The 25965-nt window shown below is 52.9% G+C and overlaps 11 protein-coding genes across 11 annotated transcripts; 4 read left to right on the top strand and 7 right to left on the bottom strand.

Annotated features, from left to right (window-relative positions):
* Positions 1–196: 196 nt before the first annotated feature.
* Z520_11887 (uncharacterized protein) lies at positions 197–2620 on the bottom strand (the record flags this gene model as incomplete). The annotated part of the gene is made up of 1 exon (XM_016782374.1): positions 197–2620. One exon carries the CDS (start codon positions 2618–2620, stop codon positions 197–199), a length of 2424 nt encoding a protein of 807 aa, XP_016626535.1.
* A 170-nt stretch (positions 2621–2790) lies between these two features.
* Positions 2791–4294, top strand: Z520_11886 (uncharacterized protein; the record flags this gene model as incomplete). Its single annotated transcript, XM_016782373.1, has 2 exons — positions 2791–3078; positions 3155–4294. 2 exons carry the CDS (start codon positions 2791–2793, stop codon positions 4292–4294), a joined length of 1428 nt encoding a protein of 475 aa, XP_016626534.1.
* Positions 4295–4760: 466 nt separating this feature from the next.
* On the bottom strand, positions 4761–5456 carry Z520_11885 (uncharacterized protein; the record flags this gene model as incomplete). Its single annotated transcript, XM_016782372.1, has 1 exon — positions 4761–5456. The coding sequence occupies one exon, from the start codon at positions 5454–5456 to the stop codon at positions 4761–4763; it is 696 nt and encodes a 231-aa protein (XP_016626533.1).
* A 237-nt stretch (positions 5457–5693) lies between these two features.
* Z520_11884 (uncharacterized protein) lies at positions 5694–7412 on the top strand (the record flags this gene model as incomplete). The annotated part of the gene is made up of 1 exon (XM_016782371.1): positions 5694–7412. One exon carries the CDS (start codon positions 5694–5696, stop codon positions 7410–7412), a length of 1719 nt encoding a protein of 572 aa, XP_016626532.1.
* A 478-nt stretch (positions 7413–7890) lies between these two features.
* Z520_11883 (uncharacterized protein) lies at positions 7891–9916 on the bottom strand (the record flags this gene model as incomplete). Its single annotated transcript, XM_016782370.1, has 2 exons — positions 7891–9849; positions 9881–9916. 2 exons carry the CDS (start codon positions 9914–9916, stop codon positions 7891–7893), a joined length of 1995 nt encoding a protein of 664 aa, XP_016626531.1.
* A 316-nt stretch (positions 9917–10232) lies between these two features.
* Positions 10233–10917, top strand: Z520_11882 (uncharacterized protein; the record flags this gene model as incomplete). Its single annotated transcript, XM_016782369.1, has 2 exons — positions 10233–10471; positions 10536–10917. 2 exons carry the CDS (start codon positions 10233–10235, stop codon positions 10915–10917), a joined length of 621 nt encoding a protein of 206 aa, XP_016626530.1.
* Positions 10918–11863: 946 nt separating this feature from the next.
* On the top strand, positions 11864–12530 carry Z520_11881 (uncharacterized protein; the record flags this gene model as incomplete). Its single annotated transcript, XM_016782368.1, has 2 exons — positions 11864–12082; positions 12195–12530. The coding sequence occupies 2 exons, from the start codon at positions 11864–11866 to the stop codon at positions 12528–12530; spliced, it is 555 nt and encodes a 184-aa protein (XP_016626529.1).
* A 1003-nt stretch (positions 12531–13533) lies between these two features.
* On the bottom strand, positions 13534–15468 carry Z520_11880 (uncharacterized protein; the record flags this gene model as incomplete). Its single annotated transcript, XM_016782367.1, has 1 exon — positions 13534–15468. The coding sequence occupies one exon, from the start codon at positions 15466–15468 to the stop codon at positions 13534–13536; it is 1935 nt and encodes a 644-aa protein (XP_016626528.1).
* A 407-nt stretch (positions 15469–15875) lies between these two features.
* Positions 15876–18506, bottom strand: Z520_11879 (uncharacterized protein; the record flags this gene model as incomplete). The annotated part of the gene is made up of 2 exons (XM_016782366.1): positions 15876–18331; positions 18392–18506. 2 exons carry the CDS (start codon positions 18504–18506, stop codon positions 15876–15878), a joined length of 2571 nt encoding a protein of 856 aa, XP_016626527.1.
* Positions 18507–19398: 892 nt separating this feature from the next.
* Positions 19399–22789, bottom strand: Z520_11878 (uncharacterized protein; the record flags this gene model as incomplete). The annotated part of the gene is made up of 3 exons (XM_016782365.1): positions 19399–20094; positions 20155–22133; positions 22189–22789. 3 exons carry the CDS (start codon positions 22787–22789, stop codon positions 19399–19401), a joined length of 3276 nt encoding a protein of 1091 aa, XP_016626526.1.
* A 321-nt stretch (positions 22790–23110) lies between these two features.
* On the bottom strand, positions 23111–25066 carry Z520_11877 (uncharacterized protein; the record flags this gene model as incomplete). The annotated part of the gene is made up of 2 exons (XM_016782364.1): positions 23111–24949; positions 24998–25066. 2 exons carry the CDS (start codon positions 25064–25066, stop codon positions 23111–23113), a joined length of 1908 nt encoding a protein of 635 aa, XP_016626525.1.
* Between the last annotated feature and the right edge of the window lie 899 nt (positions 25067–25965).

Genomic DNA, 25965 nt, shown 5'->3' with positions numbered 1-25965 from the left:
CATATTGCCCGGAACCAAGAAGAGGGAGATATTATACACATCGGATCGGAAAGGGAGTCAGGGGCCCACATAGAGTTGTCGTTATCCCAATGCATGCGCAGGACGTGGTAGATTCCGCATGAGAAATAATTCATCAAGGGGCGACCATTTTGTACCCTCAAGCTGCGCCCACAGATGGTGGACATTTACCCAATACTTAGAGCGGAGGCAAGCCTTCTCTGCATACAGGGCAAACAAGCCTCAGATTCATCCAACCCTCAAGACACTCGGCATGGAAAATATGCCTGCAAGGAGTCACCATGTAGTTCCTCTGCTCAAGCCACGCCACCCCGGTACCCCTGGTGAGAGGTCTTCCGCTCGTATTGTCTGCTTTTGACAGAACAGGCACATCGATCTCGTTCATGCAGATGGCACAATCGAAGACCTTGCGGGTTCTGTCGTCTTTGTCTTTGGCCTCAGACGCAGAGGCAAGTCGGCCGATGGACATGCCGTTAGCTTCGACGTCATCCTCGCGAAGCAAGGGATGGTAATCGTAAGCGGGCGGGCACCAAGAATCTCGAACGAGAAGACGAGGTCCCAGGAACTGTTGGCTAGCGAGAAGGGCGACTTGAAGCCACAACCAACTAAGCAAGATGACAGCGGAAGTCGGGCTCGTGTCGATGGCAAGAAGGTTGTTATCCGCGAAGTACCAATAGAGGATCGGCACTGCTCGAAGGATACTTGTCCCGACCACATACTCCCAGCTCAGGGCTTTTCGACAATTGCGCATTGCATTGCGATAGATCTGTGGCCACCAATAGGAGAAGTAACAGAATGCCAAAAGGTTGGTATAAGCTGATCGCAAGGATCTCGGCCACGTCGTGGCCCAGAGTGAAAAGAACATGAGCATCACGAGCGAGAAGTAAAATCGGCTGTAAATGGCAGCAAATGACGCCCGCGCGCTCGGAATCTCAGCTGGTACGGGATTGCCCTGATCCGAGGGAATGATCACAGGAGTAGCCCCTTCAAGCCTTGGAGCTGTTGCTGGAAGTGGGAGGCCAGCCGTGTCACCAGTGTTTGATATCTGTACATTTGTCGATGCTGGAGCAGGTGGCGTTGCGGGATTTGGAGCGGCCCTCTGTTGACGTTCCTGTTCTGCACGTGCAGGATCGCCGACCTGGACTGTCCATATGTCAAAGACGAACTTCACCTCCAGGAAGGCAACGTGGATGCAGGCTAAATATGCGGCTGCTGCAACCACTAGAAAAGCCGCATCGTCTATCATGAGGAGTGCCATAAGCGCAAACAAGAGCAAGCCATCACCAAGGGCAGCAATGACGATACTCTGATAAGCGATGCGGCTTCGAGTCGAGGGTGTCGCAGCCTTCTCCATCTGCCGTTTGAGAAGAGCAATTTGTATCCCAATCGAGATAACGTACGCGAACAGCAAGCGCTGTGCGAGAGTCCAATACGTCTCGATCTTGGGTCCAAAAATGGTGGGAGATGACAGGATGTAGCCGCAGTCGGGCGAAAAAATGACGGCTGAAAAGGTCAGTGGCGGAGGCTGGCCGACGGGAGCGCCTTCTGGCTGAGAAAGCTCCTGTTCGACTCGATGAAGGAAATCGCTGGCTCTGGTCGAATCGAGACTGGGGAACCTATATGGTATCGGCTGCAGCCAGGCGATGAGTTCGCACTGAGGGGCAAATGCCAGTCCATCGGCTCCATCATCCAGGAGTTTATCCCAAATCTGGTGCGCCGTCTCATTCATCACAGGTATTGATGCATTGAAAGCTCCAGCATCCAGGGCAAAATGTGGAAGAGCAGGTAGGGAGTCAAACTTGGAACTGGCCGTAGACATGATGATTTGGCCCGAAGGAAGATGGATGCCCTGGAGCTTAGCCTGCCAGCCATTGCCGGGGGAGGAGTCTGTCCATATGGAAATGTCCGCTTTGATCGAGGAAGCTTCTTGGGCCGGCCTCTCATGAGAATCGTAGATGGACAGGCTGAGCTCGCCTTCACTCTCGGTGACATTCCTTTCGAATCTGTCCGTGAGATAGTCCATTTTCGGGTCCAGGGCGGTTAGGTTGATGACAGGGGACATTCCAGAGATGTCATTGTGGTAGAACTTGCCGCGAACCTCACCCGTGACCTGGCGGAAGATGGGCAGGCCATCGGTTACATCGATCCCATCCCAGTTCGTTTCAAACTGGCCTCTGCTTAGGTCCTGCGCAAGAGATAGGGAATCCCATTTGTAGCCATCAACTTCTCGGAAGCCTGTCAGGTTCAGCCAGCTATTTGATTTTGGGTTAAGTTGACCGTAAGATGAATTTGCCAGAACGTCAAGCGCTGCTCGGCGCTCATCCTCGATGCGATCCTCGTCGATTTGGCGCAAGCGGCGTCCAGGCTGTTCAGGAGTTAAGAAAACAAAAATAAGTAACAGGATCAACAGTACGACCCGAGGATTATCCATCCACCGGTTTGTGAACTTCTGCGACTCATCGCAGAACTTGACTCTGATAATGTTGGAGATGGATTCTAGGTGATGAACTGTCGCGAGATAGTTTGACGGGCGAGATGCTGGTTGCTCGGATAATGGGATTCTCCGAAGACCGAGGTTTCCCCGTTGAGCCGCAGCCAGCATCCCTCATGTTCATGGAGTTGATCATGGAGTCAAGGAGCCCTGGTACGGACTTTCAGATCATGGATACCGCGTAGCAATTCCTCCGCGCGAAACACACAGACACTACGGTTGCATTCCAACTCAGTCTGGGCACCTGTCCCCTCTGGAGGGCAACAGGATCCTTGCCCATTATGGCCAACACAATGCCCATTCCGCTACCTCCTCGAACACCAACACCTCCCCCTGACGAGACATCCTCTCCTCAGAAACCCGCAGTATTCGATTCAGATCCTCCTTATGACCCGAAGTCACTGTCGCCGCATCAATACGATCCCGAATACATGCCCTCGTCCGGGGCAGCATACTTCTCACCCACAACCCCTGAAAAACAAAGCGCAGGCGGGAATGTCAATGGCAATGGAGCAGGACCATTCAACTTCCAGCCATCAACGCTGGCCAAGTCACCCGTGATCAAATCTGTTCGTGCCTGTCCCAAATGATGTTTAACTCTCTAGTCCATCATGAGGTTACTGACTGCTGGGCATCACCCTTTAGAACATCGGTCAGAGGCGTGGCCATAAATACAAGCACAGCAGTGTTTCGCACCAGATCTTCCTTGAGCCTCCTCCGCGGGCACCTTTAGCCTTACCCAATTCACTTCCGATTCCTACCTTCGCGGAATGTCGAGCTAGTATGACCAAAGATCAAAAAGTTCGCTTCTACTGGAGCATATGCCACATGGCTATCGCAGGGTACACGGCGTGGAACTCGCACGGTTCGTCTGCTATGGAAGCCCTATCGCACCTGATCTTTTACGATTCTTTGGGCGCATTATTGTGTGTCTTGGTGGAGGTTCTTTCCAATTTCGAAGTATGGGGACGGTCGAGCGTGCGGCATCCGTTCGGTCTACAGCGCATGGAAGTCATTGCTGGATTCGCGCTGTCCGTCCTGCTGATTTTCTTCGGCTTTGACCTTATCTCGCATAACGCAAAGCATGCCCTGGAAGGCATTGGGCACGAGCCTCACCATCCACACACCCATGAACAAGTCACAGCTGGCACGGTTGACGTGACGGCGATACTGGCACTGGTCGCAACATTGATATCCGCAGTTGGCCTGCAGAATCACGCACGAATTGGCAAGGCAATGCGTTTCGCAGCCATGGAGAATCTGCCATCCCTACTTAGCAACCCTTGTCATTTTCTGACACTCTCCTGTTCAGCGACTGTGCTGCTACTCCCTCTTCTCGACCTTCATACTTATGAGTGGATGGACAAGGCTCTGTCGCTGAGCATCGCATTTTCCATGCTCTTTCTGGGCTTCCATCTGGGCCGCAACGTTGGCTCTATGCTCCTGATGTCTCTTCCTTCGAAATCCGCCTCTGCTTTGTCCGAGGTCGTGGAGACAATTGAATCCGACCCCTTGGTACGAGCAGTCGAACAGGCCAAGTTCTGGCAAGCACACTATGGCACAGGCATGGCGAATCTGCGGCTCCGAGTCGTTGGCAGCGAAGAGAATCTGGTGAAGCTCAGGGAGCGGATCATGAGTATTGTCCGGAACAAACTGAGCGGCGGGTATGGTTTGGGCAGCAGTGGCCAAAAATGGGAAATCAGCGTTCAATTCAAGGTCGAAGTCGAAACGGCGATGAGTGCCAGTCATAGCCACTTCATGAGTCCTCAGTCATGGGTGGCATGACCACTTAGGACGGAGATGGCTGGTTTTGGTATATGTACAAATATCTCTCATGAGTTTACGACTTGATGCGCCCGGGCAAATTAGCCGGCAAATATCGTGGGACAATGTAAATTTACTGTTTACGATCGTGGTACCCAAATTCTTGAAATCTCGTTCCAGAGAGCTGGTCATTTGAAGAACTTCTCGCATCAGAGCTTTGATCGATCGCCAGGCTGGTAAAGATATCCTCTAGCTGTGTCAGATCCTGCGAAAACCGCTGGTCAAGGACGGCTCGAGCGACAACGCTGGCGGATGGGGGCTCCAGTGATTTGTTACAGGTACCCATGCGGCCTTCATGGTGTTGACTCAGAACGATCAGAAGGCCACAGCTTCGCCTTCGGACTCCCACGACAGACTTTGATGTCTGTACCAAGCCCAGAGGGTTGTCATTTGTGTCAGCACAGGCGGTTCCTGGCTCGCTCCTTGTTCAAGTTCCGCGCATCTTGACAGTCAAGATAGCCTGCCTAAGGATCGCTCCCTCCATGGGCACGACTTCGGCGGCACCGACTTCTTCGACCTTATCTCTAACGGTCTTCAGCAACGCCTCTGCTTCCGCCTGCGAGGCTTTCCGCTGGTGCCTTTTGTTTGCCAATAATAGCTCGACCTTCTTTCCTTTCTTTAGAAATTCTTGCATCTGCTTCATCTTGAGCTGGAGGTCGTTGGCGCTGATGGCCCAGTTGAGCTCCAATTGTTTCGGTCTCTTCTCCTTTTCGAGCCGTTTCTGATTCTTCAGCAAGTCCTCTTGGCGGTTGATCCTTTGGATCAGCTCTGCACGTGTCACAATCTGCACAATAGCCATCTCGCCTTCTGCAGGTTTGTTCATTTGTAGCACATATTGCGTGGTGCGGTCGATCGAATCGAGCAGCTTGTAGAGCGACTGCGGCTCAGACAGTTTTCCATCAGGACCTTTGAGTTGGACTTTGGGGGACCGGATCCTTTCGTTGAGTGTGAATGCAGCGATTTTGTCATCGATGGTTTTGATTTCAATTTTCCCAGCAGCGCGCCTTGGGTCAAGTGCGAGACGGGGAGTGGCGGCGAAACATCTTTGCAATGCTAGCTGATAGCGTTGAACAGGTACGAGGGCCCGCACGAGCGGTCGAGCGAACAATATAGACCGCCGCATCCAAGTGTCAATCGAAGTGTCCTGTTGAGGGAAGAGGATTGCTGCGAAAAGCCGCAGCTCAATTCTTGTCACTTGCAAACCCCAACTTGGAATTGAAAGTGAGAGACACAGCCTCACAAATTTCTCCGCATGGACGCGGCGGCCCCTGTCCATCCGCAGCCTCTACGACTGATTTTCAGAGAAGACTAGATTTCGCGTTCTCCTTTTCGTTCTATTTCACTCGCTTTGTCGACTTCCATGTCCTCTTCGGCCAAGTCCTCAGACCGATCCGGCATCTGGTCATACGTTCCTTTCAGTTCCTCTCCTCGCCGCCGTTCCGTCAGTAGCGGACTTCCTCGCGCGACAACCAACAATACCCCCTGGGATCCCTTTGAAAAAACAGATCGACAGACAAGCGGCTCAGGCGCAAGCCAACCATCCATCCTGGAGTCGGCTCAGAACGCTTGGATGACTCAAAGTCGCCAGGCTCGCTATGTCAAGACAGGAGGGGTCCTCGCTCTGATCATTCTCCTGTACTGGTTCCTTTCGGGAGGAAATGGGAGCACGTACGGCTCTGTCCCGGATGTCTACACTCCAGCCGATTCTCCCACTTCAAGATGCGCGAAGTCGTACAACCCTTCGAGGCCCCTGGTGCAGTATGCCATCATGATCGACGCGGGCAGCACGGGAAGCAGAATTCATGTCTATAAATTCAACAACTGCGGACCGACGCCGGAGTTGGAAAATGAAGAGTTCAAGATGACTGAGAAGAGGCCAGAGGGTTCCGGGTTGAGTTCATACAAGACAGATGCCGAAGGCGCTGCCAGGAGTCTCGATCCTCTCATGGAAGTGGCAATGGCTTCGGTGCCAAATGAGTACAAGTCATGCACGCCTATCGCGGTCAAGGCTACCGCGGGTCTACGACTGTTGGGAGACGAGATGAGCGCCAAGATCCTCGAGGCCGTTCGGAATAGGCTCGAGACTCATTATCCTTTCCCCGTGGTGTCTCGCGAGAAAGGCGGCGTGGAAATCATGAAAGGGGAGGATGAAGGTGTCTTTGCTTGGATCACCACCAACTACCTGTTGGGCAAGATTGGAGGACCCGACGAGACCCCTACAGCGGCCATCTTCGACCTTGGGGGCGGTTCCACTCAGATTGTCTTCCAGCCGACTTTTAAGAACAGTCCGCATGGCGGCATGCCGCAGAAAATGGAAGAGGGGGACCACAAGTACAACCTCAAGTTCGGAGGGCGGGAATTTGAGCTGTATCAGCACTCGCATCTCGGCTACGGGCTCATGTCAGCGCGCAAGGCCTTGCATCAGCTGGTTCTCGACCGCATGCACAAGCAGAATCCCGACTCGAAGGCCTGGCTCAGCCAGCCCATCCCGAATAGCTGTCTCACTCCGGGCGCACAGAAAAAGGTCGTTGTCGAAATGCCCGCCGATCACGAATTGTCAGGAGAGCATACAGTGATTATGGAGGGTCCCGCCGACGCCATCCCAGCCCAATGTCGAGCTCTCGCCGAAGCCATCCTGTACAAGGACAAAGAATGCACACTTGCCCCATGTTCCTTCAACGGTGTGCACCAACCCTCACTCGAAAAGACCTTTGCCAGGGAGGATGTTTACATCTTCTCATATTTTTACGACCGCACGCACGACTTGGGCATGCCTGAATCCTTCACCCTGCGCGAACTCCAAGATCTCACCGCCCGAGTCTGCGGCGGGGAACAAGCGTGGGATGCCTTTGCCGGGATCGAGGGTGCCCTGGACGATCTCCGAGAGCGGCCCGAGTGGTGTTTAGACCTGAATTTCATGTCGGCGCTCCTGCACACGGGCTATGAGATGCCCATTGATAGAGAGGTCAAGATTGCGAAGAAAATCAAGGGCAACGAATTGGGATGGTGTTTGGGCGCGAGTCTGCCGCTGCTGGAGAAGGAAAGTGGCTGGCAATGTCGCATCAAAGAGGTTTCGTAAGACTTGGGTGCTTGCACAGTGATCATGATTCAGAGGGGTTTCTTATGAGTCTCTGTTACCTCCATGCGTCTCTAGAATGGGTATCTCCATACCTCGGTAGCCTTGACCGGAGTGGGCGCAACGGAACATGGTTTCAAAAACATGAATATATTGCGTTATGGTCCAAAGATATGATGCGACTGCCATGACAATGATCGAGCAGAGCTGTAATTCATTCTTAACTACCTAGGTACGTACCTATGCTGTAAAAATGATGAATAAAGCTCGGACGGTGCTCATATTGCAGGGCCATGGCTTCAGTTCTCATCGGCGTTGGTCGCAGTTTCAGCCCTCTATTCTGTTTGTCCCCTTGTATTCCACTTCTATCGAGAAACGGATCGAGAAGCGCCCCCGCTAATGAAACAAACAATCTCCGAGTTATCCTCTTAAAAAAAAGTATCTAATGTTGTGTCTTCCAAGAGCGCGATGTTCTAGGCATTCAAAACCCGCCTTTGCCCAGCAATTCCTCCCCAACTTCTTTCAGCAGCTTCTCTCCTCTGCAATCGTCCCTCTTCCCAAGCTCCTTCAGGACATCCTTGAGCTCCATCGCCCGACACAGATCCCAAAGCATGTCCCCGGCGGGGGCTGAGTAGAGCAGCATGCCGAGGCTGAGCAGGAGGGCGTGGAGTGTATTGAGATTACCGCCTCCACCCGAAGCAGTCGTGGTCGTAGTTGGGACGGTGGCAGTGAGTGTTGCCAAGGACGAAATGCTCTCGAGCAAAGCGGCGGCGAGGTCGTCGCTCACGGCTCCTCCTCCTTCTTCGGCAGGTGTCTCGGCTGATGACGAAGAGTGGAAGCTGCTGTGCGCGTGCATCCGCGCATTATGCGTCCAACTCGCAAGATTGTACACCAACACCGCAGCCAAAGACCTCGAATTTAGATGTGGTGATAGGAGGCACTGCGCCGCCAGTTCTTCGAGCTTTTCTTTCAGGACCCCGCTGCTGGTAGAAGGAGACGGCGAGGAGCCCGAATGAAAGATCTGCTCCTGGAAGATATTGGAGGAGAACAAGTTGCACCCAAGTTGGAGAGTGACGGATTGGATGTTGTACGGCGCATTTGCGAAGTCACCTCCTTGTGAGGTCTGGACTGTATTGAAAAGCGTTGAAAGCGTGCGATATTCGCGTTCAGCGGCAAGAAAACTTGCCACACGGGGATCGGCGGCCGCAACACGGACGAGGTCGATCGCTGCAAATAGGCTCTCTTTCGGAAGGCTTGTAAACGTCGAGGCAATGTGTTCGCCGAAGGCGTGTAGATCTGGCAGTGCGGCTTCCGTCATGCCCTTTGCATCGCGCGTTTTGATGTAGCTCACGAGGTCCTGCACCGATTTATCATCTGAGAACGCTCTGCCTAGCTTCCCAAGTAGCTTTTCTAGCGGCGGTGTCTTCGTATAGAGAATCGGTGTGTCAATGACACGTTGAAACGAAGGTAACCTTAACTTCGAATGCTGATGCTGCGGCGGCCTCACCATCTGCAACAATAACTGGACATTGCCTCTTAGTTGCGCCGGATTCGCACCGGCCCATTCATCCTGCTTCTCTCCCCTAAGGAACGTTATAAATGTCGGTGTGGCACGGATACTGTATCGTTGTGCGACTGCATGGGCAGAAGGGGATGCCGAAATGTCAATCTTGATCAACTTTGCGCCGGAAAGCGTGCCTGCTTCGGCAGCCAAGTCATCATAGGTAGGGTAGACGATTTTGCAGGGAGGGCATGTCGCCGAGGTGAAGAATATTACGGCGCAAGAGTGTGAGGCCGAGGAAAGCAGGGAATCCAGTTCCGAAAGAGTGGTGATGTTGTGGACCTTTCCCGGACTGTCAGCCGGTGGTTGGGCATTGATAATCGCGGGAGCGGTGAGTTTGTGGGATGGACCATTCGGTAATGAAGAGGTAAAGGCGTCCGCTGTGGAAGTTTTCTGCATAACCGACTGAGTGCCACCAGCATTTTGGCCTGCGACAGCATCAGGTGCCTGGGTCATGGTTCTCATCGACTCATCAATCTGGCCTCGCAACATCTGTCCGATAGGGGTATTCAAGAATGTCTGCGGGAGGCTCCGAATCTCGTCCGGAATGCTCTTGCCGACGAGAAACATGGCGAGATCCTGCGTGAAGTTGTTGCAATTGTTTAAAAACAAATCATACGATTCGGGCGTGTAGATTGCCTCTAGCGACTCGATGTACTCGTCGACGACATCAAGGGGCAGTTGCGTCTGGCCCAAACTCACAATCTTCATCGGTCGACCATGATGAGTTGAGCCAGGGACTTTCCGGTGAATGCCCTGGCCGAAGAAATACTCGACATTGTTGAAGACAATGGCCGTGTGATAGACGGCGTCGATGTGAATGCCGGTCAAGGCTCGAGAGAATTGACGGGCGAGGCCCTTGATGCCATTAGCTTTGTTCTGGCGTTTTTCTTGACGGGCAGGACGTTACCTGTGACAGGTCGTAGATGTACAGCTGAACCTCCATGACCGTTGAATGCGAGGATCTAATGTCGCTACCACATCATGTGGACTGGGCAGTCAATATATGGTCTCGTAGTTTCTGTGTTGGATGTAGTTGATTGTAGGCGGCAAAAGTACGTAAGCCGCCGCAGCCTCGTGAAGGCTGAAAATATGTGGCGTCACCGAACAACCACCAACCATCACTCTCCTCTGTCACAGGGCTATTCTTCAAAGAGCAGGTCTCGATCTGCATTCGCCCCAGGCGGACGACAAGGTATTCTTGCAGTCGGCAGCAAATGGCCAGGATCTCGGAATCCCGTACTTCGCATTGACATTTCACCATGCCCCCGCGCAAGACCCCAGCCAAAGGCAAGGCCGCTGTCAGGTCTACTCGAGATGCCAATTCATCTGCTACGCCAAAAGCACGCCGGTCAAAGCTTGCAAAGGAGAACGATATCACAGCAGAAGAAGAGGCCGGGATCAAAGAAGCATGGAGCCTATTTCGTCTGGATGAAGTCGAGGAGTACGAAGACGAAAAGGAAGGTGTTATTCGGACGAGTGACGTGCAGAATGTGTTGAAGTAAGTCAGGGCGAAAAGGAAGGCAATATGACATTCTATAACTAACTGCTCTCTTCTCTGACAGGGCACAAGGCCTCGCTCCGGGCAGTCAATCACAGATGCGGGAATTCATTGAAGCACTTGATCCCGAGTCAGAAGGCTACGTGACGTATCCGCATTTTCTTGCCTTGTGCGCCATTCAGCTGAAATCCAAGACGGATGAGACCAAAGCAGAAGAAGTCGAGACTGCTTTTAATCTCTTCCATCCCGGTCAGAGCGCGGCCGGACAGGCTCAAGTGATTCGACTGCAGGATTTACGGGCAGTGGCCAAGACATTGAAGGAGGACGTCGACGATGATGTTTTGAAGGCCATGATACTGGAGGCGAACGGAGGCAAGGGTGTCGGCAGGGGTGTGAACATGGACGAATTCCAAGCTATCATGACCCGGGCAGGTGTCTTTCAATAGGACTTTGCCTTGGAGCTATGTAGACGTTATTGACATCAGACTGTATAACAAGAAACAAGAGTTTGAAACAGCAATGTCTCCACATAAATCAGCCGCAACCCATGATACGACTTGCGACAGTAGAGATCCGTGGAAGTCTCGCGACCAGAGATTGTATCCTGGCCGTGAATCGAGACCTGGTACTTTTCTAGCTTCCCTGTCCACACTGGCTCGCTTTGGGGCGAAATGAAACGGCCAGCTCTAGCATAGATAGAAGCGAACGAGATCAAGGGGTATCTAGGAGGGCTCAAGACTCGGTGTTGATGTCGTTGAGCTCTGGGTCAGGCTGCCATGCTTAGGCCAAATGAATCCAATAAATGCATAAAGCATTCAACATTAGAGACCGATGGGCATGGAACGACCTTCTCTCGCATAGACGCTTCTAAAGAGAATTTCATTGCTACTCGAGACACAGAGAGAGAAAAGATGGACAGAAATTGAAGTTGCAAAATATTTCGAATTTTTTGTCTGGCATTTTTCGGCGCCGAGCATTTGGGGGCGAAAAGGCTTCTATTTATGCGTACCTAGCGAGCTAGGTACTAGTAGTCCTCAGAGACCATCGCCAGCCACAACTCTGGTCTCTCAGACAAGAGACCTCATGAGCAGAGTACAGCACACATCATGTGCGGCGCTCAATATCGATCTCGCGTCTTCTGTCGGTCGGTGATGGAGCTACAAAAAGCCCCATTCACCTGCGCAGGTAGCCGACCGGGCCAAAAGTGACATGTGTATCACCAAGCGAAGTGATGGAGATTTCACTTCACCGAGATGACTGTTATGCGGTAATCTTCTCCTTGTCCAAATAAAAGGTAAAGATGGAGAGAGAGCAGCTTATTGAGAGTCCAAATCGAGACTCTCTTCTTTCTCCCCCTTCCTCAACCGGCTTTGCTGTGGCTGGCCTCGAAACATGCGTTCCCCCAATCCACTCCATTACCTGTTTGCACCACTCTCTTTCTTCCTCATTGCTCAGATTGCGCTATGCCAACAGATTCACGGTCCTACTTTCCGCTTCGACAATCAGGACAACGGAAATCTCGACGAGGAAGACTTACCGGAAGACCCCAATCAGCGACGGTATGATCCTCCACTGGGGTTTCCACGAGGCTCTGATGCTGGCCAGACTGGTGTCAGTCACTTTCAGCTCTTGTGAACCAGTGGGTGAAAATGAAATTCGATGCCCCTTGCGAATGGGCGCCTGTATCAAAGTTCTAAATCATTCTGACGATGGGAAACAACAGGTTTCACCCGCTACTTCAAACCGGGGGACGCCGACTTCGTTCGGGCCGTCTTCTTACACAATTGCGAACATTCCGACCAACACCGTGGTCCCGCCGAGCCCGTCAGATATCAACCAATTCATCTCGGGCTTCAGGCAGGACCTGGTCAACCCCAGATTCGACCTCCTGTCAATAGCCATCAATGACAACAGCGCAATTGGTGAATACACTCCGTTGTGCGCGACCCTCTCGGGGTTACAGGCGTATTTTGACCAGAAATACAACACGCTGGGAGACGCGGGCTTCCTGTCCGTCTGCGATCAAGCCTTCACTTACCCCGTCTCTCGCCGACATTGAAAACCCACCAAGCTGGGCCAGAGATCCAACAACCGGTGCCGCCGAACCGCGGCTACGGTTGTGATGATCTGCTCGACCACGACAGTGACTACATGATGAGCCTCAGCGGGATCATGCTGCATGAGATGCTCCACTGGCCCTACCTCCTGCGAGACATTCGCAATTGGGACACGTACATTTCCCTAGCCAGGGATCACCAGCTCGCGATCCAGGACTGGGAAGGGCCTGTTCCGCCGAGCGGCTATGGGCCATAGAATGCCATGCTAATCAACCAGCTCCAATCACACCAATCCTCATCCGGGTGGCCTCAACTCAACAACGCCGACAACTTATGTCTAGTACGCATTGTCCAAAATGGTGGGAGTTCAAGTGTCGACGGCCGTCTGGTCCTGCAGTTGGCGAAGAAGATGGTCTTTGGCGCGATTATCCGCAGTACTGATCAAGCTACCTCTACAAGTCGCAAAAGGTCATCTATCCTAGTGCAACCCTCGTCCGCAGCAGCACGGGGAAATGATTCTCAACGAATCTCCGACCAATACCCATCGGAGGCGTATGCCAGTGCACAGACACGAACCACCTGCAAGGACATCGGGTGCTTGTCCCAATACAAACTTCCCATCCTTCTTATTTCCCAAGTAGTCCAAGAACGAGGCAGACACCGAAACAACCCATAAATATACCTAGGTAACACGCTCGACCCCCCTTTTGCCAATCAGATTCCTCCTACCACTGTTAATCCACGAGCGTCATCGTTTCCCTCTACATCTCATCTATCCTGTCTGTCTTGTGGATACGTGCTCGGCACTTAAGAAACAATCCTCCCTGAGTCCAAGCCTACGACTACCTCTGTGCTGACAACCGCCTGCAATCAACTTACGGGAGGGGACGCTTCATGTTTGATTTGGATCATTACAGCTTCTGTGGAAATAGGGTCATAATCATACAAGAGAAACCACTTGTGGTATCGTGGTGACAGGGGAAAAATCTCTTTCGCGACTCGGGGTCAAACAATATCCAACGTATCCATCTTCCATATCTCAACATGTTGTACGTCTTTCTCCTGGATTCTCCTTGCTCGCCGCCTATATACGATTTCCTTCTTCGACTCATCTCCCTCACCGCGGTAGCCATTGCCATTGCTGCTGACTTCTTGGACGCCGTTACCTCCGGCATCGACTCTTCCTCCTCTAATAACCTCCTCCATAACCCCCGAAATTTCCCACACCTTGCTCCCCAGCCCAATATACTTCAATTTCCGGAGCTCCGGCATCTCATTTCCTCCTGAGCCAGTATGCTCGGAGAGGGCCTCGTTGATCTTCTGCTCGTGTACGCAATCTGGGAGATTTTCAAACCTCTCGTGCGCGTCTCTGCTTTTCCTTCCATCCTCTCCACCCGCCGCAACGACATCCGGCGGATACGAAGGCAGAAGCGCACGGATAGCCCACAGCTCACTGAGAAATGGCATTAATAACCTCAACATCTCCATCTGGGACTCCTCGGTGCATTCAATTGAGGCGGCCAGCTGTGTTAGGTTCGGGCACGAGCGGATGAGGCGGGCGGTGATAGGGGCCGTCAGAGGCCAACGGGAAGGTAAAATTAGGTGCTGAAGAGTAGGACCACAGATGTTGCAGATGTTGTTGATATAGAGATCCCTCAGAGAGATTGTGGCTGAACATGGGTTCAAGCTGTTAGGCGTACTCCTGGCAGAGGCGGTTCCGTTACCCACTGATGATGACCAAGGGGAGTGTTCGGCGGAGGAAGCGTCAGAGTCCGAAGTCCCTGCGCCGTTGTTGCGGCCTTGGCCGTTGCAATCTGCCACGGTGCTGTTTGATTTGCTCGGTTTATATCTTGCATTGACGAGATATAATCTCTCCAACCCAACGAATTGGGCTAGGTCCATTGCGTGTCTTTTATGCAACTGATCCATCCTCAAAGATTTGGGTCTGCATAGCGGGTCCTTGTTGTTCACCATCATATGCCATGTGCGATCGATAAAATGAGTTGCGCTTTCCCTCCCGGCCACAACAACGTCCTCATCTAACCCAAACGTATTCAATACCGTGATATCCTCGATAGTGCTGGTGTCAAATGCAGCGAGGCACTCGGACGTATCTGCATTGGCAAGGAGGTTATACACGCCCATTTTGCGCAAACGAAGTCTCCGGTTTGCTGCAGTTAATTTCCGGAAGAAATGCGAAAGCACAACAGAGGGTTCCCCTTGTTCGCGCATTCGGGGTGAGAAGTGCAACAAGAGGCTCGAGAGGCGTGTTGCGTGGAGGAGCAGGGTGGAGAAGTCGTCGGGAAAACATAGAGGATCGTAATGTGTTAGTGTCAAGGTCTTGAGATTCGGCAAAGGTGGGATGTCGTAGGCTGGTTGGGGGGAGCGGTTCGTAGGGAAGCGGAGCCAGAGTTCCTCCAGTCGAGAGAGCTTGGCCAGTCCAGCGTACATGTTTGGTTGTAGTCTTACATCTAAATCCCACCGAAATCGCTCGAGATGGGTACATTGGTCAATGGCTGCCCGAAGCGCGATGTTCAGCACCATGATGCTCTCCGACACGCGACCAGCTCTTGAATATTCGTGCAAATCCAAGGCACTGTATTCTCCATCCAGGCTCAATGAGCGAACCAAGCTCGACACATTTCTCGTCACCAAGGCATTCAGACCCATTGAGAAAGGACTCGCACTTCCAAATCCTTCGGGCAGCTCGCCCTTGTAGCGGATAGTGCTGTATGATTTCAAGGTGACATTTTTCCACAGATGCGGCAGAGTCATGTACCAAAGGACGCGGGAGGTGCGACAAAGTCGCGCGAGGGAAGCGACATCGTCATCCAGGTACGAGATGATGTGGGCAACCGTAGTGAGAGGGAGGGTGTCGACGCCAAACGCGCCTTGTACCTCGGGGCCATTGCAGTACAGATGGTTGGCGCGCAAAGTCATGCTGCAGCATCATTGAGGAAAGCAGCGATGAGTATGGCGGTCGGTGCATGCCCCTGTATTCTGGGCGGGCAGGTATATTCAGTGCAACCGCACAGTTGACAAGCCGAAGGGCCGAAGGATGGCAGCGAGAGCAGTGAGAGCAGTGAGAGATTCACATGTTGCTGCGCCAGCACCCAGTGGGTGCCCAGTGCCAGGCAGAGTAATTCGTCATATCTGCTGATAGACACGCCTTATAATCCGCAGTAGAGATGACTAGTTCGGAGCATATAGCGCCGAAAGCGCATATCACGTCTTTGTCCGGTGAGCCCCAATAGTCCTGCCACTCGTCTAGCCTCAGAATCTGAGTCGGCTTCTTGATAGACCTAAACAGGACGCATAATATTTATGTGCAAGTACTCTCTAGTAAACTAAATGGATTGTGATGTCGTGCCACCCGTATCCCTCCCATCAGCATCCTGGTTCGTATGGCTCTCTGAAGTACGCTGCCCCTCATGAGTGGCCTGATCCGCAGTGAGGACGAACGACGAGGGCTTCCGGACATTTGTATCATCCACATCAATGGGTCGGGATACGCCCGTGCTGTCAACCATTGGAGATTGTTCTGCGAACGACTCTCGCTGGTGTTCAGAGAGAGGTGAGAGTTCACTGCTGATCTCGTTTATTGTGTCCTCCGCAATTGGAGTGATGGCTGGAGGCCGGGCGTACGCTGAGGACCGCGGCAAACCTGTATTGTAAGGGTCGGCCATCCGGCTCGCTCTAAACTCCGGCTCTGAGATGGAGAGTGAGCCTCGAGCAACATAAGTTTGCGGAGCTCGCTGTAGCTCACTGGGATTCGCTGGAGGGTTTCGAAATGCCGCGGCGTCAGTGCGCTGAGGGCTTGGGGTGAGCTGGGAGCGGGCATGCGCCTCATCTGGAATCCAGGTCCGACCGTTGATGGGTGCTGGGATGACAACCGCCTCACTGGAGTCACGAGCGCTCGGCTCTCCCGCTGTATTTCCTGGCCTCTGTCTCGAAGCGTCTGTTGTTTCCACGCGAATAGAATCATCGTCTGTAGACCGATCGCGAATATCGTCAGGGGACCATGTCCGACCATTACTCTTCGGCGCCGGAATGACTGTGACTGGCAACGCGGCTGCTGGCACATTTCCTCGACTCACAAGCCGTTCTTTTTGAGCAGAAGCAAATGCTCCCAGGCGATCTCTTAAGTTGAGGGTGCGATCGATTGGTGACCGTCGCACTCCAATCGCGTTCTGCGCGTCAGCGACTTCTGCCGGAGGTTCAGATCGGCGTCGTTTGAAGGGGTTCGGCATTGACTGCCAGACGGTTCGTCGTTGGGTCCCCGGTAACTTTGGAAGTACTGTTTCCAGAGCGAGTTCCTTTTCCGCGTCCGAATGAGAAGATCCAGAGTCACCAGACACTTTAGGAACAGAAGGCACGGTAGGCCCTTCGGGTTGAGGTTGCAAGTCAGGTTCAGGATTGGGCGATGGACTTGTCAGGTTGTGATAGCGTACGGCATAAACCGTGCTGGCGGCACTCCCCGTGTCACTTCTGCTGGGGGGCGTCATAACCTGCTGGGGAATCACATACTGTGAAGCTGGTATGGCTTGACCGGTTGTATCAGCCGCTTCTGCACCAGTGGCGATGCCATCCGCAGGAGGCCTCTTCCGCCTCTTTCGGAGCGGTAGCCGGACACGAAGGCGTTGATAATGGGAGGCCATGCCTTCCGCCATCCCCTTCCGCCCGCCACCTTCTTGATCAGGCCTCGCTTCATCTCCACGCCAACTTGCGTCCTCCGAGGGTGTCATGTTCAGCATCTCATCGCCGTCAAAGATCTCCCGTCCAAGAATACCATCCTTTCTCTCATCTCGCTCCAACGATTCAATTCGCTCAACCCATTCCCAAACAACGACGCTTGCTGCTGCGGCCCCGACCCACCGAATATATTCACCCCATCCTGCCAGGTCCGGTTGCGCTATGTCGAGAATGAAAAAGACCACGGGAATCACAACCGAGATCAGCGAAAGGAGCGCCACCAGGCAGATGTTTTTCATCTTTGGATGCCAGAATGCGAAGCGCCTTTTTGACAGACAATAATACACCACACAAGAAGCGTAAATTAGCGAAATCGCCAGTTCGAACAAATAATTCAGGGCGGGGATCGCATCTGAAAAGCTCCTCGGCCGGGTCCTTGGGTTGCCGCTGACAAAAGAATCCAAAATACTGAAAATTGTGTCGAAGGAAACCATGGCAAACCCAAGCCATTTGATGGTGACTTTCTCCTTATGACGCGGGAACAGTCGTATCAGCGTTTGCACCTGGGCCAGCCACAGGAATGTGTCTGAGATTACCCGGATGATGCGGACTTCCAGACTGTCCACCACATTGTCAACCAACTGGCTCGAGTCAATATATCCCTCGTTGTATTGCTCCTCCGCAACGTGGAAAGTGTCGGCCGTGGCGATGGTTAGAGAGATTGCCACAGTGACAGTAGCAATCTTTTGGAGCAGGGGTCTCCGTCCGACGCCCACGATAGAAGACGATCCATATGAACCTGTTATCATGTTACGACGACCCAGGAAACGGGCGCCCCCTAGCCCTCCCCCTCCTCCGCTAGCACTTCCAACATAGAACGTCCTTGGAGTAATGAAGATGAGGATGACGAGTATATAGCTGATGACGGTAGCGGTAGCAAGGGCGAAGATCTGGGGTGATATCGAGGCATAGAAGGGGTTGGAGAAGCCAATGACTGACGAGTTGCCGGTGGTGTCGGGGCTGATGATGGGCGAGGGGTTTTCGCAAGGGAGTTTGAAGGTTACTTTGGCGGAAAGGGTGGTTGTGGTATCGTCATTGAAGATAAAGATGCCTGTCTCATGGGTCAGTGTCTAGTCTCACACACAAACTGGACTTTGCAATCATTGCACACCTCCACTAGGCAGAATCAAAGGCGTACACCAGGCATCGGACGCCGTTTGGCGCTTGTGGGTAGTAGTCGACTGGCCCCATAGTTGGCGAGCAGTGATTGAAGCATCAGGGGACATGCCGCGCCCGGCGTCGTAGTAGTATAGCGCCAGCAAACAACTTCGCTTTCTACATCGTCAGCGCGTCGAGACTCAGAGGAGGGTCGCAAGACCGCGGACGCGGCGCAGGCTTTGGTCATGCGAGCATGAGCCACAAGACGCAGGACACAAACGGGCTCAAATATGGTTTCGAAGAGGCGAATGAGGACGGTGCTAACAGAATATCTAAGATGGATTCTAACGTAGACGTCTAAGGTGCTCGGACAGAAGATGCAGACGGTGGAGGTTGATAGGAATCTTGCGAAGTTCGAGGATGGGCGCAGCACAGGCAGCCGGTGGCGGGGCCGCCTTTCCTCCTTCCACATTTCCTCTTTTCGCCTTTCCGCTGCGCTTTCGCCTCGCAACGGGCAGATGGAAGTTCGGAGCTAGAGGCAAAGTTAGATCTAACCACTACTTGCTATATCTACCCAGGTACTGTGTCTACGAGTAGACTGCCCCATACTTGCTGGGGAACAAACGGCGAGATGAGTGCAAGTAGGAGATCCTATTATCCTCTCCACTCTTCCAGAAACCCTAGACCCTGGGGGAAATAGATCCCAAGCTTTTTTCCAATCGCCCTCTAGTTGGCGTGGTTGAGTACATTCACCGATGAACTGCTCGTACAAACGCTGATGCCGCTGGCGGAGTGTTCTGGCTGGCACTCTGCTGTCCAAGACGATCATCCAAACCATGCGCAGTATCCATGCATGTTCATTCCTCAGGGGCTGGAAAAGTAATACATGCTCTAGCAAAAAAAAATCCAGATACATGGGATCATCTAGAACATTTTCCACCACTGTCTCGCAGACCCAACTCGAAAATGCCCTTCTTGCCAAGGAGAATGGACATCGATTTCCCGCACACATCCACCATATTATATATTTCCGTAGCCAAACGTGTTGTTGCTCCATTGCATCTGGCTGTAGTTACGATTGGTGATGGCTTCAAGCAAGTCTCGACCACCCAACGTCGGACCGATGCCGCCAAATCCTTGATCCACAATCGCTTCGTCACTTCCCCAGAGATTATCAAGCGGTAGTGCAAGCCAATCGCCGCTCGAAAGGTCGGCCATGGCGGAGTGCATGTTGACATCATCCGGTAGGGGAAAGTCGATATCATGGTCCCCCCCGAAATTGGGAGGAGGCACGAATGTCTGGGAATCCAAGTCTGCCATTGGTCGTGCTTGAATGCCTGCGAGAGGGTCGTTTACGTAGAACTCGAGCTTGGGTTGGATTGAGTTGCTAGCTTGAGGTAGATGTTGTGGCTGTTGTGGCTGGTGGTGGTGATGGTGCTGCTGTTGTTGCGACTGATCATTTGCGCCATCATGTCCATGGACATGCGGAGATTGTGGGCGGGACTGTTCACGGCTTGGACCTGCAGATCCTGTGCCAGGGTGCTGGACTCGGATCATCGTCTGCTTCACGTTGCGTACTATATTTTGCACGAGTCGAGACGTTGACTGGGCTAGGTGCACGTCGTCAACGACTTCTTTGGACAAGAGCTCGGTGATCTTATCGAGCTGCTGGAGGCAGTTTCGTACCAGCCCTTCGTGAGTGCCCAAGCTGAAGCGCTGTGCCGAACACAATCAGTTGCCACTACCAATGAGTGAAAAGGGAGGATTGCTACTCACCTTGAGGGTAAACATCATGCCCGACAGGCTTCGAAGATATGTACGGACAGGCGCGTTTCTCAAGAAGCCTGGGGCTGCAATACCGTCAATGACGAGGCTGAGAATGTTGAGAGCGGCTTCAGTGACTTCATCGATGTACGGTTTGTTCTCTTCCGAAATCCTGAGCAGCGTGGACTTGCGCATGGTCGCCCCGCCTTCTATCCAAGACTCCACAACCTTCTGGAGCCCAAGTGAATTGATGTACAGACGAGAGTATTCATATTCCATGAGTAAGATGCAGTGCATGACAGGGTGGATGTGGATTTTCACTTTCTCGAAGTCGGTTTTCCAACGCTGGAGAAGAGGAGCGAAATTCGCGATTGCTTCCTTGTATCTTCCAGTTGTTGTAAGCTCTCTCGTGAACCGGTGCGACCGAAAAATTTGCCGATTTGCTTGGTTCATGATCTTGGCCACGTGCACCCAGCATCCTTGCATCAGATCGATCGGATGGTCTTGTTTCGGGCTGGTTTTATCCCAGATTACGTCGGTTTCCCATTCGTCGACATTGACAGAAGACTGAACGCCCATCCTGCCGCTGGTCTGCGCGACATAAACAAGCACTAGGCGCCGGATGCGTCTCTTCCGCGCACAGTCGGACTCGGGACCATGCTGATGACGGCAGTTGAAGTGGTTCGTGTCGAAGACACCAAGTTCAAACGCAAGACTTTGAGCAAGTCCAAGAAGCATCCAGGACATCCTGTCAGACCTCCACGCAGGTTCAAGCCAGCTTGCATAGGGGAGATTGTCATAGTCTCTCATGCTTCCCCGCTCATCTAGTTGTGTGGAAGCCTGGGCACTCACCTCGCTTGTGACGATCAGGCTGTGATCAAGAAGGCCATTCTCTTCGTCCCCAGGTGGGAAGTGCAGAGCACGTGGTTGCCAGTCTGTCAGCAAAAGAAGAGCTTCAATGGTGCCCAAAGTGCGCAGGCTGCCTTGCCAAGTGATTTGGCCGGTGTTTGACTCCTGGATCTTTGCACTATTACCGCCACCACAGAATCCTCCCCCAAACTGTTCCTGGCCCCAGAGAAGCCGCTCCACCTGGCGACGAAGGTGAGTCCAGAGCTTGTCGTGAATGTGATATGATCGTGACATGGCGGCGTGACCAGAGAGGCGCATATGACGTGAAGCGATGGCGAGGATGGCCAGCGCTAGAATGGGCTCGTCAGCGAGCAGAACATGATGCTTTATGGGCGATCTGAAATCTGGAAACACGACCGGAGTCATGGGAGCCATCTTGTCGTAGAAATATTCAACATATTGCATGGCTTCCCACGCGGTGAACCAGCCGTTGCGGACAAAGCGCATCTGTGACCAGGTCTTCAGACCCGCTTCCTGCTCCGCCTGCTCAGTTGGAGATAGGCCCAGACCTAGAGGTTGCTCCGGGCCGCCGTGACCAAGACTTGAAATCGTCTTCTTCCGTCCACCTCGCTCGGAGAGAGGGCTGTCTTTGTCACCTGGACCGACATCTTCGAAAACGTTTGCAGCATCAACCAAGAGCATGATACTGTCTTGAGTACTTGATACTGGAGCGCCCAAAGTTGCAGCAGCTACCTGACTGTGCAGCTGAACGTCGGAGGCAGGCTGTTTCCCTGTCGAAGTGGGATACGTGGTAGGAACCTGCGAGCGACGAGGATCGCTGCGAGGTTGAGAGGTGACAGATGTTCCGGCGTTCTGAGACATCTGAGGTGACCACGATTTACGAGCAAAGCCGTTGGTTGTTGAAGCGGCAGAAGTTGACGGTTGGGAGCCCGGTGGAAGGATATACGGTGACAGGCCATCATTTACATTTAAAGTTGGGGCATCTCCATTGTCAAATGGTTCGGAAACATCTCTTGCAGTGCCGTCCGACTTCTTTTGTTTCTTTCTGGTGGGAGCAAACTCACACTGCAAACGCTCGCGCAGGCATCGTTTACAAGGGGGATCCGTGGGCGCATCAACACCTGTGACATGATCCCGTCAGTGACAATGCGAGCAACGCGCTTCCGTGTAACTTACTGCCTAAGTCACACTTGACCTTGCGCTCGCGACATCGCTGGCAGGCTTGATAGCCTCGTCGGTGAGGCCTACCCTCGCGGGGTTGCACCGCATTACTTTCATCAGGTTCCGGCGAAGAGCTGTTCTTGAAGGTGTTTGAATGAATCCCGTTGTTGGCCGGCAGTTGAGGATGAGCATTGTAGGCCATAGCAGGCAAGGCACTACTATAAGGTGGAGCAACAGGTTGGAATGCTGAGTGAGTTGCGACACCAACACCGAGATAGCCGTCCAGAGGAGCGACTCCAAGCGGATGCTGAGGCTGCCAGTGCGGCTGGAGTTGGTCAGCGCCGAGCCCGTGCTGCCCGTGCCCCGCCATGAGTCCTGCGCCACCAATTGTCGGTGGTGGAGGAGGTGGTGGTGGCGGTGCCACGGCATCACCTACTCCGCTCTCGAAATCAGACAGGTCGAGCATAGCCGAAGGCAAGGCTGCGGCCAGTGTATGATCATCGTTTAACGTGGACAACTCGAGTTCTTCAATACTCCCGGGCTCAATACCGTCCGACAACCCTTCATACAAGTACTCGTACTCTGAGACCTCCTGCACATGTTGCAATTCAGACATCTCGGAGTACAACTGACGACGCTGCTCAGATCGGTGGGAAAAGAATCATGGGTTGGACCAGAGAGGTCAGAGCTGCAGAACTTCGACGCGACTTTGGTTGCCCCGGAGTACATGTTGAGATTCACTATAGAACATGTGCACAGGCTACGCGTGATCGCAAGAGTGTCACTCATTCACGTTCCATCTTGTCCTGCCTTGGTGGGTGAGGCACAACATCGGAGCATACCTAGGGTATGAGAACCAGGAACCTTGCCAGAGACACCTAGAGACGGATCAATTCGTTGTGCTGCTATTCATGCCAGAAGTTTGATCCGACTTTTATCATCTATTCCTTGTGCCCGAGAAGCCTTGTCGGTAAGGCAGACCCACTGCAGGGGATGTTGTCACAAAGGGATCAGTATCCTTTTCTCTACTGCCAACCATTGTCTTCATGTCGTTGGATTCTTGTTTCAGCGGTGCCGGCAGACTCCGGACACTGTCTTCGCTAGCTCGGCGCAGTATGTCTGGTGTTATGCGACCTCCCATCAGTCCTCTAACACCGCCAGCTTTCCGCGAGGGCATCTCACCGGTACCTGCGGTCAACACATAAAGCAGGTACTTGAGGTTCGGAAGTGTGTGCCGGATATCAAGAACCCTCAGACCCTGCCGGTTCATCAGAAACTCAATATCCTTATTCAATAAGAAGACCCCATATTCAAACTTGTAAGGGACGGTTGTCGGATGCAGTGGGTATCTTCGTTGGCTGAGCCCAATGGATATCGGATCAGTAATGTAGGACGCCGACCCGTATGGTTCGATTGGATATGGTAGATGGACCGACAGATAAAGTGCCAACTGGAGCACCAGCTGGGCAGTGAAGCCAAGGGCTGCAGCAATCTCGTCTCGGTTTGTGTCGTTGTAAACCGAGTTGGGGAGGTGGATGGCGCGGATTGTGAACTGAAGCGTCCGATTCTTGAGTGGCTCAATGGGGAAAATAGCAAGGAGCGACTCGCATATCCGTCTAACCTGACCGCTGGAGTCTGCTCCAATCTGTTTGAGTTGAGCTTCGAGCTCCTTGCACTCCCTTGCTCTTTCTTGTACTATCGTCCTGGATTCGATCTCGGCCTCTCGCCCCAATGCAAGAGCGTGCCTCTGCTGTTCCAAAGATTCCTGCAACTCGTCTCGCCTTTTCTTCAATTGTCGAAGTTGCCTTTGCTCTGCTGCCAAGGCCGTCCTTGCCTGAGGATTCTCGTCGTCAATCCCGGGTTCCGCCTCCTCCTCGGCCGTGAGAACGTGTGCCTGTGTAAGGATGTTGTTGATGTCCTCCTCAAGCTGTGAGCGTACCTTGATAGCATCTTGAATACACTCGTCCAGGTTCGCAAGCTGCATCAGGGCCTCGAATGTAGAGCCCGGTTTGCTATTGCCGGCTCTATGATCAATTGAATGCTCGACTGGAGGATGGGGCTCGGCGGGCAAGTCTGTGAAGCTCGTGTAGATTCCATCAGATAAATGCAGCAAGACGCAGTTTTGAGGCAAGGGGTGGTGGAAGTTCTCCAGGCTTCGTCCAATGAATTGCAAAGATCGTAGATTCAAGTCCAATTCAACAAGCAGGCAGTAGTCTGCTGTCTTGGAAGGTCGGGCCCAAACTCGAATGGTACACTCATCTGATCTTGAAATCCTCGGCCCGCTGTTCTCCAAGTCGAAAAATGCAAAGCTCGGATTCATGGATCTTTCTATGACCTCGCTGATGTATACAGGTTCGGAAATGCCTGCACAATGTACCGAGACCCAAGTGTCGGCCAGGCGCTTGGCCACCATATCTTCCAGCGTCGACTGACGTACACGCGGACTGGTCGTAGCCCAATGTAGAGTGCTTCTTCTGCGAAGTCTCGCGCCGCCAGGCCTGATTTGCCCTTTCTCATTTCTCTCGAAGGAGGTGGCAGCCCTCTGGGGACCACCGGCAATTGCAGCCTCGTCGATCACAGTGGGGAGGTTTGTGAATGAGCGCGAGTGGATGAGATGCGACGGATTAGACTCTTCGTGCAGCGCGCGCTTTGCTGGGCTGACAAGATTGTAGGGAGCGTCATCGTCAGTCGTCGTCTTGCCCTGTCGTTTAGGACTGCTCGGGGTTACATGGAGATTGCGCAAGGAGATTCCATGTAGATGGCGCAGGCGGCGATTCTATGTGCAGTGTGAGCTAAAGCCAAAAGATAGGCAAATCCCACTAACCCAGGGGTATAGGAATGGCCGGCCTTGGACTCTTGAGTTGACGACGGAATCATCTCCAGAATCAGCCATTGCTTCCAGTGCTGGCGCGACACATCGCTGATGAAACGCTGTCGAGGGTTTGGTTCGTGAGAAGCTGTGCAAGACTACATCGAAAGAGATATGCCAGGAGCGCTATCCATCTATGCCAGGTTCTGGATGCGTGTTTGCACTGCAGAATTGGGCATCACCTGCATTTCGCGGGTGAAGTTAGCCTGCAGCCAATGACCGATGGTGATTTCAACGGCCTTGTGGAGTATCAATTATCCGAGGATTTTCCTTGCTATCGTCTTCTTTGAGCTGCCCCTGAGTTTACAACAACGCATGTCAAAAGACTTCCTCACACAAAATTATGAACAGATTGCAGACGCTGATGCCACATCGACAGGAAAATGTTGTCAAGACGGTCCGTTCCAACACTACAGAGTCTGCAGGCCTCGCCCAATTGCAAATGCGCAGATGAGACCTGCACATTCCGGTTTCACCTCGAGATCTGCTTCGAGGCACATCACCATGGACAACTCCTGGTATTTTGACCTGCAAGCCCATTTGTCCGTACAGGTGACATTGGAGACAATGTGCGCTCTATACAAATTTAATACCGAGGCCTTTGACGTTTTTGACAGCCTCGTCCACACCACCAAGTCTGTTGTTCCACACCCCCTCCACATCCTCTATCCACTCGTCTGCAATCTCTCCTTTCATGTGTCACGTCCTCGACTTGTCCTGGGAATATTGGGGATCGTACGTGGGCCTCGATTCAAGCATTCAAGTTGTACCAGACAGTAAGCCTCTGTCCACACCCAAACGCCTGGAATCCTCCCTTTCCTTGACCCGAAACCCCTTTTGTAACTCTTCTGTATGAGCATGTCCTGATGCCCAATGATAAATACCACGCTCACACCTCTTCGGCACCGTTTCTGTCATCGGTT

The sequence above is a fragment of the Fonsecaea multimorphosa genome (assembly GCF_000836435.1).
Source record: "Fonsecaea multimorphosa CBS 102226 unplaced genomic scaffold supercont1.44, whole genome shotgun sequence".
NCBI classification, from domain to species: Eukaryota; Fungi; Ascomycota; class Eurotiomycetes; order Chaetothyriales; family Herpotrichiellaceae; genus Fonsecaea; species Fonsecaea multimorphosa.
This window is presented reverse-complemented; position numbering and strand designations above follow the sequence as displayed.